General features: G+C 39.9%; 1 protein-coding gene and 1 non-coding gene across 3 annotated transcripts in view; both read right to left on the bottom strand.

Annotated features, from left to right (window-relative positions):
• Positions 1-8428, bottom strand: part of LOC110524143 (3',5'-cyclic-AMP phosphodiesterase 4C) — a 165835-nt gene extending 157407 nt beyond the window's left edge. For both annotated transcript variants that reach the window (XM_090235356.1, XM_090235357.1), the window contains exons 1-2: positions 8126-8428; positions 4076-4144 (exon numbers count right to left, since the gene is read on the bottom strand). In XM_090235356.1, coding sequence (XP_090091482.1) covers positions 4076-4096 — 21 coding nt within the window. In that variant the 5' untranslated portion in view covers positions 4097-4144; positions 8126-8428. The remainder of the gene's footprint in view (positions 1-4075; positions 4145-8125) is intronic.
• A 256-nt stretch (positions 8429-8684) lies between these two features.
• On the bottom strand, positions 8685-15053 carry LOC110524142 (uncharacterized). The gene is made up of 4 exons (XR_016496185.1): positions 14476-15053; positions 10852-11235; positions 10446-10606; positions 8685-10102 (listed from the first exon to the last, which is right to left on the bottom strand). It is a non-coding gene; the product is annotated as an uncharacterized LOC110524142 (transcript).
• Between the last annotated feature and the right edge of the window lie 963 nt (positions 15054-16016).

Genomic DNA, 16016 nt, shown 5'->3' with positions numbered 1-16016 from the left:
GGTGCACTTCACAAAATAGATGGCGTCATGAGGAGGACAATTATGTGGATATATTGAAGCAACATCTCAAGAAATCAGTCAGGAAGTTTAAGCTTGGTTGCACATGGGTCTTCCAAATGGACAATGATCTCAAGCATACTTCCAAAGCTGTGGCAAAATGGCTTAAGGACAACAAATCAAGGTATTGGAGTGGCCATCACAAAGCCCCTCAATCCCATAGAACATTTGTGGGCAGAACTGAAAAAGTGTGTGCGAGCAAGAAGGCCTACAAGCCTGACTCAGTTACACCAGCTTTGTCAGGAGGAATGGGCCAAAATTCACCCAACTTATTGTGGGAAGCTTATGGAAGGCTACCCAAAATGTTTGACCCAAGTTAAACAATTTAAAGGCAATGCTACCAATTACTAATTGAGTGTATGTGAACTTCTGACCCACTGAGAATGTGATGAAAGAAATAAAAGCTGAAATCATTCTCTCTAATATTATTCTGACATTTCACATTCTTAAAATAAATTGGTGATCCTAACTGACCTAAAACAGGGAATTTTTACTGGGATTAAATGTCAGGAATAGTGAAAAACTGAGTTTAAAATGTATTTGGCTAAGGTGTATGTAGGTATTCAGACCATTTGCTATGAGACTTGAAATTGAGCTCAGCTGCATCCAGTTTCCATTGATCAGCCTCGAGATGTTTTTCAACTTGGATGGAGTCCACCTGTAGTAAATTCAATTGATTGGACATGATTTGGAATGGCACACACAGGTCTATAGAAAAGGTCCCACAGTTGATAGTGCATGTCAAAACAAAAACCAAGTCATGAGGTCGGGAAGGGTACCAAAAAAATTACCGCAGCATTGACAAACTAAGCAATCGGGGGAAAAGGGCCTTGGTCAGGGAAGTGACCAATAACCAGATGGTCATTCTGACAGAGCTCCAGAGTTCCTCTGAGGAGATGGGAGAACCTTCCACAAGGACAACCATCTCTGCAGCACTGCAGCCAGACAGAAGCCACTCCTCAGTAAAAAGGCACATGACAGCCCGCTTGGAGTTTGCCAAAAAGCACCTAAAGGACTCTGACCATGAGAAACAAGATTCTCTGGTCTGATGAAACCAAGATCGAACTCTTTGCCCTGAATGCCAAGTGTCACGTCTGGAGGAAACCTGGTACCATCCCTACTGTGAAGCATGGTGGTGGCAACATCCTGCTGTGGGGATTTGTTTCAGCGGCAAGAAATGCGAGACTAGTCAAGTTCGAGTGAGAGATGAATGGAGCAAAGTACAGAGGGATCATTGATGAAAACATGCCCCAGAGCGCTCAGGACCTCAGAATGGTGCGAAGGTTCACCTTCCAACGGAACAATGACCTTAAGCACACAGCCAAGAAAATGCAGGAGTGGCTTTGGGACAAGTCTCTGAATGTCCTTAAGTGGCCCAGCAAGAGCTCAGGCCTGAACCCGATCTAACATCTCTGGAGAGACCTGAAAATTGCTATGCAGCGACGCTCCCCATCCAATCCTTGAGAGGATCTGCAGAGAAGAATGGGAGGAACTCCCCAAATATAGGTGGGCACGCTTGTAGCATCGTACCTAAGGTTGCACATTTTGAGTAATATTCAGAGGTGGAAACTTTCTGTGGGAATATATGGGAATTAACTGGAATATATGCAAACTAATATTAATACCATTTAAATGTAGATGTTTTTTTGCATTGGATATATTTACCATATCATACAGAGACTGAAACATAAACCTTTTACCTTATCATAAGTAGGCTTTATTTGCAAATGATTCAATCCTTCCAATTTAGTTAAATTAGTTGACTCTTCAGCTGGGATGATTTCACTGAACAACAAAAGAAAGGGAATATTGAATGATCCCCAATGATCCATCACATCTCCCAAAACCGTTTTCAACATACATCTGTAAAATGATGGTCTAGAAACTAAGGCTTTGGTGGTCTTCCTCTCAGGCTTCCATTTCTTCTCTCTGGACCACCTCAATGTCCACCTCTTGAACATCAGACTCTGGGCCTCATATTCACTGTCACTTTCCAACCTTGTTGAGGATGACTCGTTGCCAGGTGAAAAAAGACTCAAATTTGCCCAGATGGCCACCAATTTTTCAACTCTTGTATTGGTCAGTTTGTTGCATGCTTTGGTGTGTGTGTTCCAAAACAAGGACCAGTTGCGCTCTGAGGAGGATGCTGGTGTGATTTGGAGGATGATGGAGGCATCAGGTGAGAGCCTCAGATCCACAAAGTCCTGTCCACCAGGTGGCTGATGAGATATGTTGGCACGACTGCCATATATAATTTCCATCTCAAAGCCCTTGCTTGGAAGTGTACTTCGCCAGACTGCCAAGAACATTGCGCTCATCCAGGCCAAGGTAGTGAGACATGGTAGTGATGACACTATTGGCCTTGTTGATCTCTGCACCAGACAGGATGCTCTTGCCAGCATACTTGGGGTTCAACATGTACCCTGTGGCGTGTATGGTCTTCACGCTTTTTGATGTATTTCAGAACTGCAGTTGCCCCTGCTTGGAGCAACAGTGAAGTGGGCAGGGCAGTATGGATTTCTTATCTTACATCTGCAAGCAGAGTCTGAACATCAGACAGGATGGCATTGTCTCCCTAAATCTGTGCAATGGCTACTGCTATATGTTTCAGGAGTTTTAGGCTGCTTACCATGCTCTCTCAATACATAATCTAGGAGGATCCTCTTGATGGGGCTGTCCATATCAGCAGACTGTGATATGGCCATTTCTTGGAGAGACTCCTTCCCCTCCAGGAGACTGTCAAACATGACAACACCACCCCAACGGGTTTTGCTGGGCAGCTTCAATGTGGTGCTCTTATTCTGCTCACTTTGCTTGGTGAGGTAGATTGCTGCTTTAACTTGATGACCCTTCACATACCTAACAATTTCCTTGGCTCTCTTGTAGGGTGTATGCATTGTTTTCAGTGCCATGATGTCCTTGAAGAGCAGATTCAATGCATGAGCAGCACAGCCAATGGGTGTGATGTGAGGGTAGGACTCCTCCACTTTAGACCAAGCAGCCTTCATGTTCTAAGTATTGTCTGTCACCAGTGCAAATACCTTCTGAGGTTCAAGGTCATTGGCGACTGCTAATTATTTACTAAATAACAAAAAATCATGTATGTCATATACAATATATTCACCCCACCCAGTATTGTAATCAAAACTTACCAGAAAGCATGTAGTCTTTGGCTCAGACAGTGTAGTAGTGTGGGCTCAATAGCATCTCATTAGTGTGCAAGATCTTGAGACTCAGCTGTTCATGTGATGGAAGAATGCACCTTGCATGCAATTGGGGATAGTTTAACCAAAATATGCCACAAGACCTAGAATTGCCTTATGTGTATCCCATAAAAAAGGTTCACTTATTAGCTTACTTTTTAAAATGAATTTAAGCAAAATTCCGGGGCTTAATTTCCCATGGAAAATTTCCGGAACAATTCCGTAAATTTACCGGAAAGTTTCCGACCCTTTGCAACACTAGTCATACCAAAGAATAATCAAGGCTGTAATCGCTGCCTAGTGTGCTTCAACAAAGTACTGAGTAAAGGGTCTACTACTTATGTAAATGTGATAATTACTTTTTTGCTTTATCATTATGGGGTATTGTGTATAGATTGATGAGGGAAAAAAACAATTGAATCCATTTTAGAATGAGGCTATAACATAAGAAAAAAATGTAGAAGTCTTAGGGGTCTGAATAATTTCCAAATGCACTGTAACCCATTTGGGTAAACCACTAGGGCAACTTATGAAGCCCAACATGGCAACCACGTGGGGCAAATGTGGATACTGAGGACAAAACCTTGTGGGTCCCTGTTGTGTTTCCCTCATGGGGCCCGTGAAACAGCCCTCCATTAACCATATAGGCCCCACATGGAAATGTTAGCTGGGTTATTTTGGTGAGGTGGTCATTAAGCTGACCAATAAGCATCCTCCAAAATTCCATGACCGTCACAGCCATACCTTTTGGGGCGATAAGGTAAGGAAGTGGTGAGGGTGTGGTGGGAGGGAACACAGCTTTGAATCTTAATTACCTCAGCCAACAGCCAAGACATTGACACAGAAGCTCTGGGACGCCTTCACCCGGTGTGGCAAGACCGCAGCTGAGGGAGGCAAACAGAGAGTTGGGTTGAGATACCTTGTCATCACTTTTCTACCCTGATTTTTTCAGATCTTACTTATACAGCTGAAGAAAATACATATTCTACCAGTGCAGAATATATCATTATTCCACAAGAACCTCAAAATAGCTCAGGATGAGCTACTCTGTTCAACAAACTTTCACAATGGATTCTAGGGAATAAGTACACTAGTGAATAGTGGGCCTATTTCTCACTGGGGGCCTTTTTCTCCAAGAAAAAAAAAGGTTAATGAACCAGAACAGACAGTTATTACATACATCTGTGTCACTTCAGTGAGGCTCATAATATAGTTAAGTGCAGAGTCATAAAAATACACACAGGACCTCTTGAAGTTCTCTGCATAGTGACGCACACTACGGTTTCATAGCAGTAATGCTCGTGGAATCCTAAGATGCCTAACTTTTGCATGTAAATTATGAAACCTTTGGAAGGTGATAAGAACAGAAAAACACACCCAAATGTCTTGAATTATAAGCAGGACAAGCATTCACACTCTTTGGATACTGTATGACTCCTAAGGATAGATTCAAATGTTTGTTAAATTAAGTTAACTTAGCCAAGCCAATTCCATTATTAATAAGGTTTAAAGTCAAATAGAATTAGCCTTAAGCAAAAGACGCATGTGTATCAAAGTTTGGGCTGAGAAAGATAGTGATAAGAAAAGATAAGCACAACACCCTAAGATTGGCACTGAAACGACAATGATCAAATCTTATTGGTCACATGCACTGAATAGAACATGTTCAACAGGTACAACAGACCTTAGTGAAATGCTTACTTACGAGCACCTAACCAACAATGCAGTTAAAAAAGTAATAAATGAATAAGACAAAAGTAACAAGTAATTAAAGAGCAACAGTAAAATAACAATAGTGAGACTATACACAGGGGGGTACCAGCAAAGAGTCAATGTGCGGGGGCACTGGTTTGTCGAGGTGATTGAGGTAATATGTACATGTAGGTAGGGTTATTAAAGTGATGATAACAACAGAGAGTAGCAGCGGTGTAAAAGAGGGGGGGTCTGGGTAGCCATTTGGGTAACCATTTGATTAGATGTTCAGGAGTCCTATAGCTTGGGAGTAGAAGCTGTTTTAGAAGCCTCTTGGACCTAAACAGTGCCCTCTGCACTATCCCACCGTAAGTAACCCAAGTTACGGAAAATACAGTTTTGTCATACCGTGCATTTATATTGTGGTTTATTTTCCCACATTACATCTCTGTATCAAATTAAAGCCTGCTGTTGTGATTGACATCAATTGCCAAGTAGTGTATGCAAACTGAATCTGACATATCCAATGATGGTGAAACCAAATAAATGTTTATCTTCATTATACAGCTTGTCACACAGGCTGCCAAACTACAAACACTGCATATTTGGGCATCAGTTTTGTAAATATTTTCTAAGCGTCAGTCAAGCTCAGATTGCATATTTTGTTCCATGGCAATTGGAAAAATCTGTTGAAAAGCAGTAGTACTCCATCTACAGGACACAAAAAGTAATCTTTATCAGAAGACTACCATACACTGTGCATTCTAGTTACTGCCCCTCACAATCATTAAGTAATGCGTATAGGCTACTCCTGTAAAAATAATCTACTTTATTTGTAAAGCGCTTGTCAACATAGTGCTCAAAGATCCAAATAATAAGCTGCCATCTAAGCTGTTAAACGTTTCCCCATTCAAAAGGTACTACAATAACATACAGACAGTATACGGACCAGACAGGGGGATTATGTCTGTGAAACAGTAAATTGTTGTTAACTACATATGTATGTGACCCCATGTGAAATGTTTGTACAGGATGCGAAGGGACACATTTTTGTCATACCACAGACCATGCTGTCCCACACTGCCTACCCATGACTGACTGAGCAGAAGAGCTACTATGAATGTCTGAATGGGATACAGATTTACAATTGTTAGCTTAGTTCCTTGGCACTGCATGCAAACTCCAGCAGAGGCTGAGGACCTTCTATTTATACTCAATCAGCAGTAAGTTTGATAGCATGAGTGAGTGAGTGAGTGTGTGAGAGAGGGACGGAGAGATAAATTAGTTGAACAGGAAGAGGGGAAGATAAAGAGAGGAGGGCAAGATTGTATAAATATTTTCTGGGAAATTCATTCTAAATTCATATGGTAATGATGGCCTTCCAAACAGCCATTAAGCGCTGTTCATAAAAACGTCTGAATGTTTTAGTATCAGTACTCATAATGTAAACAGTCTTCTTTGCCAAATATAATAATCATGCTTGCACAATCTAGTCTCTGAACTTCTTAGCAAAATCTGTAAATTGGAATAGCCTGAACAATGTGGCCCAAGTTACAATGAAGGAACAGATACGAAAGGATATTTCAGAAAAAGTCTTCAGAAGTTTCCTGAACAACTCGTTTCGAAATGTGTTAATTTCGCGAGCTACAATTAATATATGATCAGTTACACTGATGCCTAATTCATTTCTATCTAGGCCTACACCATGTAGGCTACATAAATAATAGAACAAGATGACCTAGAAATAAAAATACAATTATTGGACCAATAGATAGGTCTATATTACAACCCTATTAAAATACCAAGAGAATATTGACAAACAAGTTTGTGGAGTATTCTGATTACATGAAAATGAACTGTAATCAGTTAAATTACAAGCAAAAATATTGTAATCAGATTACAGATACTTTTGACAAACTAGATGATTATGTTTAAATTCAGAAAGGATGTTTGCTAAAAAAAACACATTGACACCTTTCAGTTCTCTCAATGATATTCAATTAGACACTGAAAAAAAGCACAAGTATGGTCCACCTGAGCGAGTCTGACCACAAGTCAGGGACCACTATGATGACACACCAAATGTGTCTGATGGATCCTTTGTCTTCTTCTAATGCCTTAAGAATAAATTAATCCACAAGTAACTGAAAGTAATCTGATTACGTTACTGAGTTTGGGTAATCCAACATTTACTTCACTGATTACCAGTGGCGCAAAATACTTAAGTAAACATACTTTAAAGTACTACTTAAGTCGTTTTTGGGGTATCTGTACTTTACTATTTATATTGTTGACAACGTTCACTTTTACTCCACTACATTCCTAAAGAAAATAATGTACTTTTTACTCCTAACATTTTCTCTGCCACCCAAAAGTACTTGTTACAATTTGAATGCTTAGCAGGACAGAAATTGTGAAATTCACACACTTATCAAGATGTCATCCCTACTGGGTCTGATCTTCCAGACTCAATAAACACAAATGCTTCATTTGTAAATTATGTCTGAGTGTTGGAGTGTGCCCCAGGCTATGCATAAATAAATAAAAACAAGACAATTGTGCCATCTGGTTTGCTTAATTTAAGGAATATGAAATAATAATACTTTTACATTTTATACTTCAGTATTTTTTAGCAATTACATTTACTTTTGATACTTAAGTATATTTAAAACCAAATACTTTTAGACATTTACTCAAGTAGTATTTTCTGGGTGAATTTCACTTTTACTTGAGTCATTTTTTATTAAGGTATCTTTACTTTTACTGAAGTATGACATTTGGGGACTTTTTCCACAAGGGATTACAATTTTGGACAGGTAACTAGTAACAAATGGATTGTGTTCAGAAAGTAACTCTCCCAACCCTGTATAAACTGGATAAAGACAAGACACAAATGACACACCTGCCAGAATTGAGTAAGGCACGTAGGCTAAACTTTAAGATTTCCAGTTAGTGGAAGACACATTTTGGAAATTAAAAGAGTTTAAGAGAGCCATTATTGAGTTATTCCCCCTGCATTTCTAGGCTATATCCAATTACAATCAAAACATACTTTGTTTAATTCCTTGACAAATGTAAATCCCACATTTCACTGTTTTCGAAATGTAGTGTTCCTTTTTAAAAGTCTCCTGCCGTCAACATGTAACGTTATTTGAAAAGTTTCACTTTCCTACCTTTGGTCGACTTTAGTATTTCAGATAAGAAATACACCACAACTGCAGGTTATGAAGGAAAATGTAGTTCTGTTTCTTCATTGAAGTTCGTTGTCTTTATCACCGTACTTTTTTTATTATTGCTTTTTAGACTTGAAACTCTGTCCGTGCTGCTTTCGTTGCGAATGGCGTTCAGTCACATGCCAGGAAATGTTTGTGGCTGTAAACAATGTTCGCGTGCAACCGAGCAGGACACGCAGTTCAGTCAAATTATGGGAGGCTGGAAGCTGAACAGTGAGAAGCCAAATCGTTTTTTTCCGCTCTTGTCACCGTCTTGTCAATGACAACAAGCCTGGAGTTTATTGAGAAAGTGACCTACTATTGTCAATTTTCCCGGTTGTTGTCATAGCATTACTTTAGTTAACACAGGTAAATAAAAAACAATTGTGCTATTGACTAGCTGTTTGTGGGTCACTTAAAAAAAATGTGTCTTAGAATAACAATTTATATAACCCTACCCCATAATATATATATATATATATATATATATATATATATAACACGTCTGGAGAACAGAAAACATAATTCAATGGTTTATTTAATTCAAACCATACAAAAATGAGGCATATTGGTCATTGAGTATTTTCAAGAAGCAGAGAATTTGGAGCAGCTTTATTTCTAATGATACCTGACACATTGGCTGCATTTACACAGGGGCGTATTCATTATAGAAACAGTTTAACATTTAAAACAAAACGGAAGCAAACAGTGCAAAAGGAACGAAACGAATACCCGAATTGTCCAATAGAAACTATCGTTTGCGTCTTCTGTTTGGAGTAAACGGTTTATTTTTAAATACTTTACCGGTTGTCCATGCATCTTTTTGCAGGTAGGACTGTGAGACATCCACAGTAAAGTATAATTAAATAAACGTTTCAAAGCGCTGGTAGAGCGTTAAGTATTCTATAATCACTTGAAGCATGCCACAAGATGCAAATACAGGCATGATACTTGCCAAGCTCATGCACGCGTTTACATAGTTCGGTGCATGCTTCAGGTGATAGAAATCGGAACGCACTACCAGTGCTTTGGTAACTTTATTGGATTATACTTTCCTGCGGATATATTGTCTGGCATTCCTAAAGTCAAAAGAACCAACAGCGGGTAGAGTATGGTTTCCCAAAGTTTTTAGGCTGCTAACCCCATTAGATAAAAAAAAAAGTGATGTAATCAACAGCTAATGTTTACTTTTTAAATTGGAGCTATGACAGTCTATTACAAATCAGTTGGACAGTACTTTTGACATTATTCAAATGTGATGGAAGTATGGTTTGAAGTGACTGAAATGCATCAAAAAGGTATTGGGAAGTTCAGAAGATCATCGGGCAATATGCAATAAACAATGTGCAATAGGCAATAAACATTTTTGAGTTTCTCTCAGGAAACTTTCCTTATCCAAACACATTTCTACCAGACGTAGAATTCCAGATAACCCAATTCTGTACATTTGCCAATAATTGGGCTTTTGACCAATCAGATCAGATCAGATCTTTTTGCAATAATTGGACAAAAGTGCAGAATTGGGCTGCCTGTGTAAGCGCAGCCATTGTCTGTGCATCTTCTACATTATGGTTCTTGACGCATCCATCCATCTGTGAATGAATAGTACTTCACCTTGGGCCAATGATCAACTTTAGTATGCTGCTGACCAACCTCAGAGTAGATATTCTGTACTACATCACAGGGTTGATTGTAGCCTTGGGCTATACTGATTTCTTTCAAACATTTGTCACTTTCCAGCAGCCAGACAAAACAAACAAAGACAGGAAAAAAACATGATGGTGGATGACATGTCATGAACGGCACCATCTGAACCCAAACAAAAGACTGATTTACATTCTATCAGTTCTGGGTCAATGGCTTTGTCTCATGATGTGTTATCTTTCAGAATTGTTTTGTTGGATAACGGGCAAATGGAGACTCTTCATTCATCTTGCCCTGAAAACAGGAATAAAAAGGAGTTTGAATTAATTTGGATTCAAAGATTTCTACCTTTTGAACACATTGTATGAGAGAGAAAAAGGACTGGAGCATAAAAAGTGCTTAAAGCACAACATATAGAAAAGGAAACCATCTTTGCATAGAATTAATAGTCAATTTAATTTATCTGATAAATTCTCCTAATTCTCATATGTTAACATCCATTTTGGTTTGGTTTCCTGTGCGTTACACAGCATTTCTTCTATATCACTTCCATATCTGAATGTCCTGTACATTCAACGGAAAGCTCTTTTGCATGCAATATCTGTCGTATGCTATCCTCACAGAAAAATCTACTCACCATTGGCACATCTTCGAGCCTCTCAAACTTTGAACCTCTGGAATTAATGAACTTTGCAATCCCAACAGCCAGTAGAAGACCCAGACAGATGCAAAATATGCATAGGACTGCTACAAGACCCGGACTCCTTGATAAGTCATGGCTCCCATCACTTTGTAAAGCTAAAGAATAAATTACAGTGAAAAAGTATAGTTACGCAAATATATGAATCAGTTGTCTTAAAAGTTGTCAACTGTATTGATTAATTCTGTGGCATTTACAAAACATGAAAATACTGTTATCTTGAAAACGTAATTATAATAGAACCTAGGTGCCCATTGGTAACAGCTTTACCGCTAAGACTCACTGTCTGCAGGGATTCATTTCATGAATTCAATAATATACTATTTGAATCTGAAACACACACCTGTGCTTGAGCTCATGTTCCCTGTGGTAAAATCAGAGTTTGGTGACAAAGTTGACGAGAAGTTTGAGGATGTGGAGTCATGAGAAGTTGTTCCAGTTTGGGTCTGATTTGTAGAAGTGTCAGCTGTAAAACCTGTAGAGGTGGTGCTACCATCGGATGCTTTTGATGGAGTCAGTGTCTGAGAGGATTGGGAGCGCTCAGTTGTCGGTGATGATTCCAATGGGACTTCAGTGTTACCAGTAGGAGCTGAATCAAGTGTTTTACTGACTATGAGACTTGTTATACTGGCTTTTGAGGCAGGGACCACTGTGGTGATGCTAGACAATGTTGGGGTAGACTTGTTGGTAGCCTTCGATGAAGACAAGTTTGGGGCTCCAGTGGACCCTGCATTAAAAGATAGTTTTTATTGAATCATTTCACATTTACAAACTAGGCATGCATACATATATTTATCATATTTAGTTATGCTCTGTAACTGGAGATGTCGGGGTGCCCTGTTAACCAATCAGTATCGGAGTTCAATGTTTTGAGACAATTTTTTTGTTGTTAAACACATTGAGACAACCTGGTATGCATTCGGGTAGTCTCTCGTGATAGACTGTTACTGGCCAGCGCACAAGCAACATTTGGTTCTGTACTTGGTCGATCTGGGGTGTCAAAAATAAATGTAATGTGGAAAAGTCTAGTTCCCTTCTGTTTTTCTAATGAAAAACAACACTTCACATTTGCATATAATGAAAGTAATTTCCCCGTCATTTGCATTGAAGAAGAGACGGAGATGACGGGGTGCCTTGTAAGGATCCGACGGCGAGTGAGTAATCCGACTCTACCATCAGTCCTATTAGCCAACATGCAATCATTGGATAATAAAATGGATGAGGTCCGATCAAGACTATCCTACCAACGGGACATTAAATACTGTAATATCTTATGTTTCACTGAGTCATGGCTGAACGACAACATGTATAACATACAGCTGGCTAGGTTTTTGGTGCATCAGCAAGATAGAACAGCTGCCTCCAGTAAGACAAAGGGTCTATGTCTATTTGTAAATAACAGGTGTTCCATGAAATCTAGTATTAAGGAGCTCTTAAGGTTTTGCTCACCTGAGGTAGAGTATCTCATGATAAGCTGTAGACCACACTATTTACCAAGGAATTTTTACATCATTTCTACCAGCATGTTACATGTGCAACCAGAGGAGAAAAAAACTCCAGACCACCTTTATTCCACTCACAGAGAAGCGACAAAGCTCGCCCTCCATTTGGCAAATCTGACCATAACTCTATCCTCCTGATTCCTGCTTACAAGCTAAAACTAAATTACTATGGCATTGAGGAGTACACCACATCAGTCACTAGCTTCATCAATAAGTGCATCGGTGACATCATCCCCACAGTGACTGTACGTACATACCCCAACCAGAAGCCATGAATTACAGGCAACATCCGCATGGAGCTAAAGGGGAGAGCTGCCGCTTTCAAGGAGCGGGACTCTAACCCGGACGCTTATAAGAAATCCCGCTATGTCCTCCGACAGGCAAAGCGTCAATACAAGACTAAGATCGAATTGTACTACACCGGCTCCGACGCTCGTCGGATGTGGCACGGCTTGCAAACTATTACGGACTACAAAGGGAAGCACATCCGCGAGCTGCCCAGTGACACAAGCCTACCAGATGAGTGAAATTACTTCTATGCTCGCTTCAAGGCAAGCAACACTGAAGCATGCATGAGCACATCAGCTGTTCCAGACGACTGTGTGACCACACTTTCCGTAGCCAATGTGAGTAAGACCTTTAAACAGGTCAACATTCACAAGGCCGCAGGGCCAGACATATTACCAGGATGTGTACTCCGAGCATGCGCTGACCAACTGGCAAGTGTCTTCACTGACATTTTCAACCTGTCCCTGACCGAGTCTGTAATACCAACATGTTTCAAGCAGACCACCATAGTACCAATGCCCAAGAACACCAAGGTAACCTGCCTAAATTACTATTGACCCATAGCACTCACGTCTGCAGGCTGGTCATGGATCACATCACCACCATTATCCCAGAAACCATAGACTCACTTTCCGTAGCCAATGTGAGTAAGACCTTTAAACAGGTCAACATTCACAAGGCCGCAGGGCCAGACATATTTTTTGCATAACGCCCCAACAGGTCCACAGATAATGCAATCTCTATTGCCCTCCACACTGCCCTTTCCCACCTGGACCAAAGGAACACCTATGTGAGAATGCTATTCATTGACTACAGCTCAGCGTTCAACACCATAGTGCCCTCAAAGCTCATCACTAAGCTAAGGATCCTGAGACTAAACACCTCCCTCTCCAACTAGATCCTTGGACTTGCTGACGGGCCGCCCCCAGGTGGTAAGGGAAGGTAACAACACATCTGCCACACTGATCCTCAACACGGGGCCCCTCAGGGGTGCATGCTCAGTCCACTCATGTACTTCCTGTTCACCCATGACTGCATGGCCAAGCACAACTCCAACAACATCATTAAGTTTGCAGAAAACACAACAGTGGTAGGCCTGATTACCGACAACGATGAGACAGACTTTAGGGAGGAGGTCAGAGACCTGTGGTGGCAGGATAACAACCTCTCTCTCAACGTGATCAAGACAAAGGAGATGATTGTGGACTACAGGAAAAGGAGGACCGAGCACACACCCATTCTCATCGACGGGGCTGTAGTGGAGAAGGTTGAGAGCTTCAAGTTCCTTGGTGTCCACATCAACGAACTATCGTGGTCGAAACACACCAAGACAGTAGTAAAGAGGGTACAAAAATGCCTATTCCCCCTCAGGAGACCCCCCCCACCCCCATTTTTACACTGCTGCTACTCTCTGTTTATTGTCTATGCATAGTTACTTTACCTCTACCTACGTGTACATATTTCCTCAATTACCTTGACTAGCCTGTGCCCCCGCACCTTGACTCTGTACCGGTACCCCCCGTATATAGCCTCACTACTGTTATTTTATTGTTCCTCTTTAATTATTTATTTTTCAATTTTGTATTGTTTTTTACTTCAGTTTATTTGAGTAAATACTTTAACACTTATTTTTCTTAACTGCATTGTTGGTTAAGGGCTTGCAAGTAAGCCTTTCATTATAAGGTCTACACCTGTTGTTATCGGCGCATGTGACAAATTACATTTGATTTGATTTAAAATGGTAAGATGTTTAAAAAAATACTTAGTGATTACCAAAGTTCTAGAGCAGGACTTTAACAGACAACCATCGATTCAACTCATCCCAAACTCATATTTGCTTGGACACACACCACTGGCCCTTTAGTTTTTGTTGCAACTTTCTTCATTAGTGACCTAATGTTCTATGGCGTAAGAAAATCCATTGGTTAAATTCAGATCTTTTATATAATACTTTGTAGCTGCTTGTATGTGCAATATACAGAAATAAATCTATTTCACTTGACTTGAAACCACAATGTCCTGTATACATATTTCCTGGTCATGGTTGTTTTACGGTGTGACCATAACCTCCCTGTGTTGCATAATTTTGCAGGCACAACGGAGCTCTCCATACAGTTTAGGTAAATTATTATCTAAGGGAATAGGTTTTACGAAGAAGATTTTAAATATTGACTTACCTAGAGTGACGGCTACCAAAACAAAAGGTAGAAATAAAGTGACACTCGTTGCTCCCGCCATGTTTCCCTAGAGGTATAGACGTGATGGTCAACTTGACAGCATGCCCACATTAATACATCCTTGAAAGCAGGATGTTGGTGAATGGCCAGGGAGATCTGCATCTTTTATTCCGTGCATATTCAATGCCTGGAGCTGGCGAGTCACTGTTTGAACAAGTATGTTTGCTCAATAATGAAACTAACCACCCTTAGAGCTGAGGGAGTTGAATGGCAGTCTACAGTCAAGAGGCATTAAAGTGGGATACATTTTTCCACAAAACAATTCATATCCTTCAAACACACATTCACAGGATAACTTTCTTAATGCATATTTAGTTCTGTCACCTATTATTTAATATCTACTGTTTTTAAAATGATTAGAAAAAACATAAAGCCACTTGATTTCCTAAAAATACAAGTAAAACACAAAAATAAAGCAGCATTGCATTGTCTGAGAAGATAATCACAGTTGAACATGAGGACCCTTGAAACATAATTTGCTGTCCCTTCTTCCTGATTACATTTATTCTGCCCATCCCACAACAGTGTACGTAGATTAGTAGAACATTGACAAAAGTAAATGATTGAGTAATCAGAGAAACTACTTGCATAGGATTTCACAGGCTTCTCGGGTCCTTCCTGTTTGAAATACACTAGTTTAGTGGATAAGGAAGTTGAACGTTGTCTTAGGATTCTTAGTCAACAGGCGGAGGAATTCCTCAATGCACAAGGGTGTTTATGGATTAAATGTTATAATACCTGAATCTATAACCCCCGGTCATACCAAAAATGTGGGTTTTTAAATCTGTGCCACATCGCCCTTTGATCCCTTTCATACAAATTCATATAAGTAGAAGTGCAATGTGTTATGAAGGTACGACAACTTCACATATATTTTTAAAATGTTGTATTTTCTCCCAAAAATAACATGACATGTTATTCATGTTTCAAGTGTTAATTACAGCATTTAACTTGAACTTTTTACATGTGCCTACGCTAATACAAGATCATCAAATTATATGTATTATAGACGGACTGTGCATAATCTATAATTTCCATTCTTCAACACATTTGCCATAAATTACCAACTATGTAATAACTACATCACATTCCTCCATTAACTTTTGGTTCTGTAAATCCTTTTCAGTGTCGATTTTAACAGGTAAATCTTGGTGGGGGGAAAAAAAGTGTAATGCATGCCAGCAAAGCCACTACACAACACTAAACAATACATGAATTGCACAATAACGGTGACAAACGGTGCACACAAACTGTTAAGGCCTACATAAAGCTGTCCCAACAGCAGTCCCAACATCTTACCACTGCTACACCTGGTTATCAGCGGAGCCTTGTCTGGCAGTGAAACAGTTCATTCAGCCTCATTTACTGCCTTTAAAAAAACATAGCTGATATTGTTGACTTGCTTAAACAAATGTGGTTTTTAATGACAATTGAGATATACAAACTATGGCATAAGGGGACGACAAGTGGATAAGAGGCAA

Source organism: Oncorhynchus mykiss, chromosome 5 (genome assembly GCF_057628025.1).
Source record: "Oncorhynchus mykiss isolate SJ-2025 chromosome 5, ASM5762802v1, whole genome shotgun sequence".
In the NCBI taxonomy this organism is placed as follows: Eukaryota; Metazoa; Chordata; class Actinopteri; order Salmoniformes; family Salmonidae; genus Oncorhynchus; species Oncorhynchus mykiss.
Note: the sequence above shows the minus strand (reverse complement) of the source record. Positions and strands in the feature narration are given on the sequence as shown.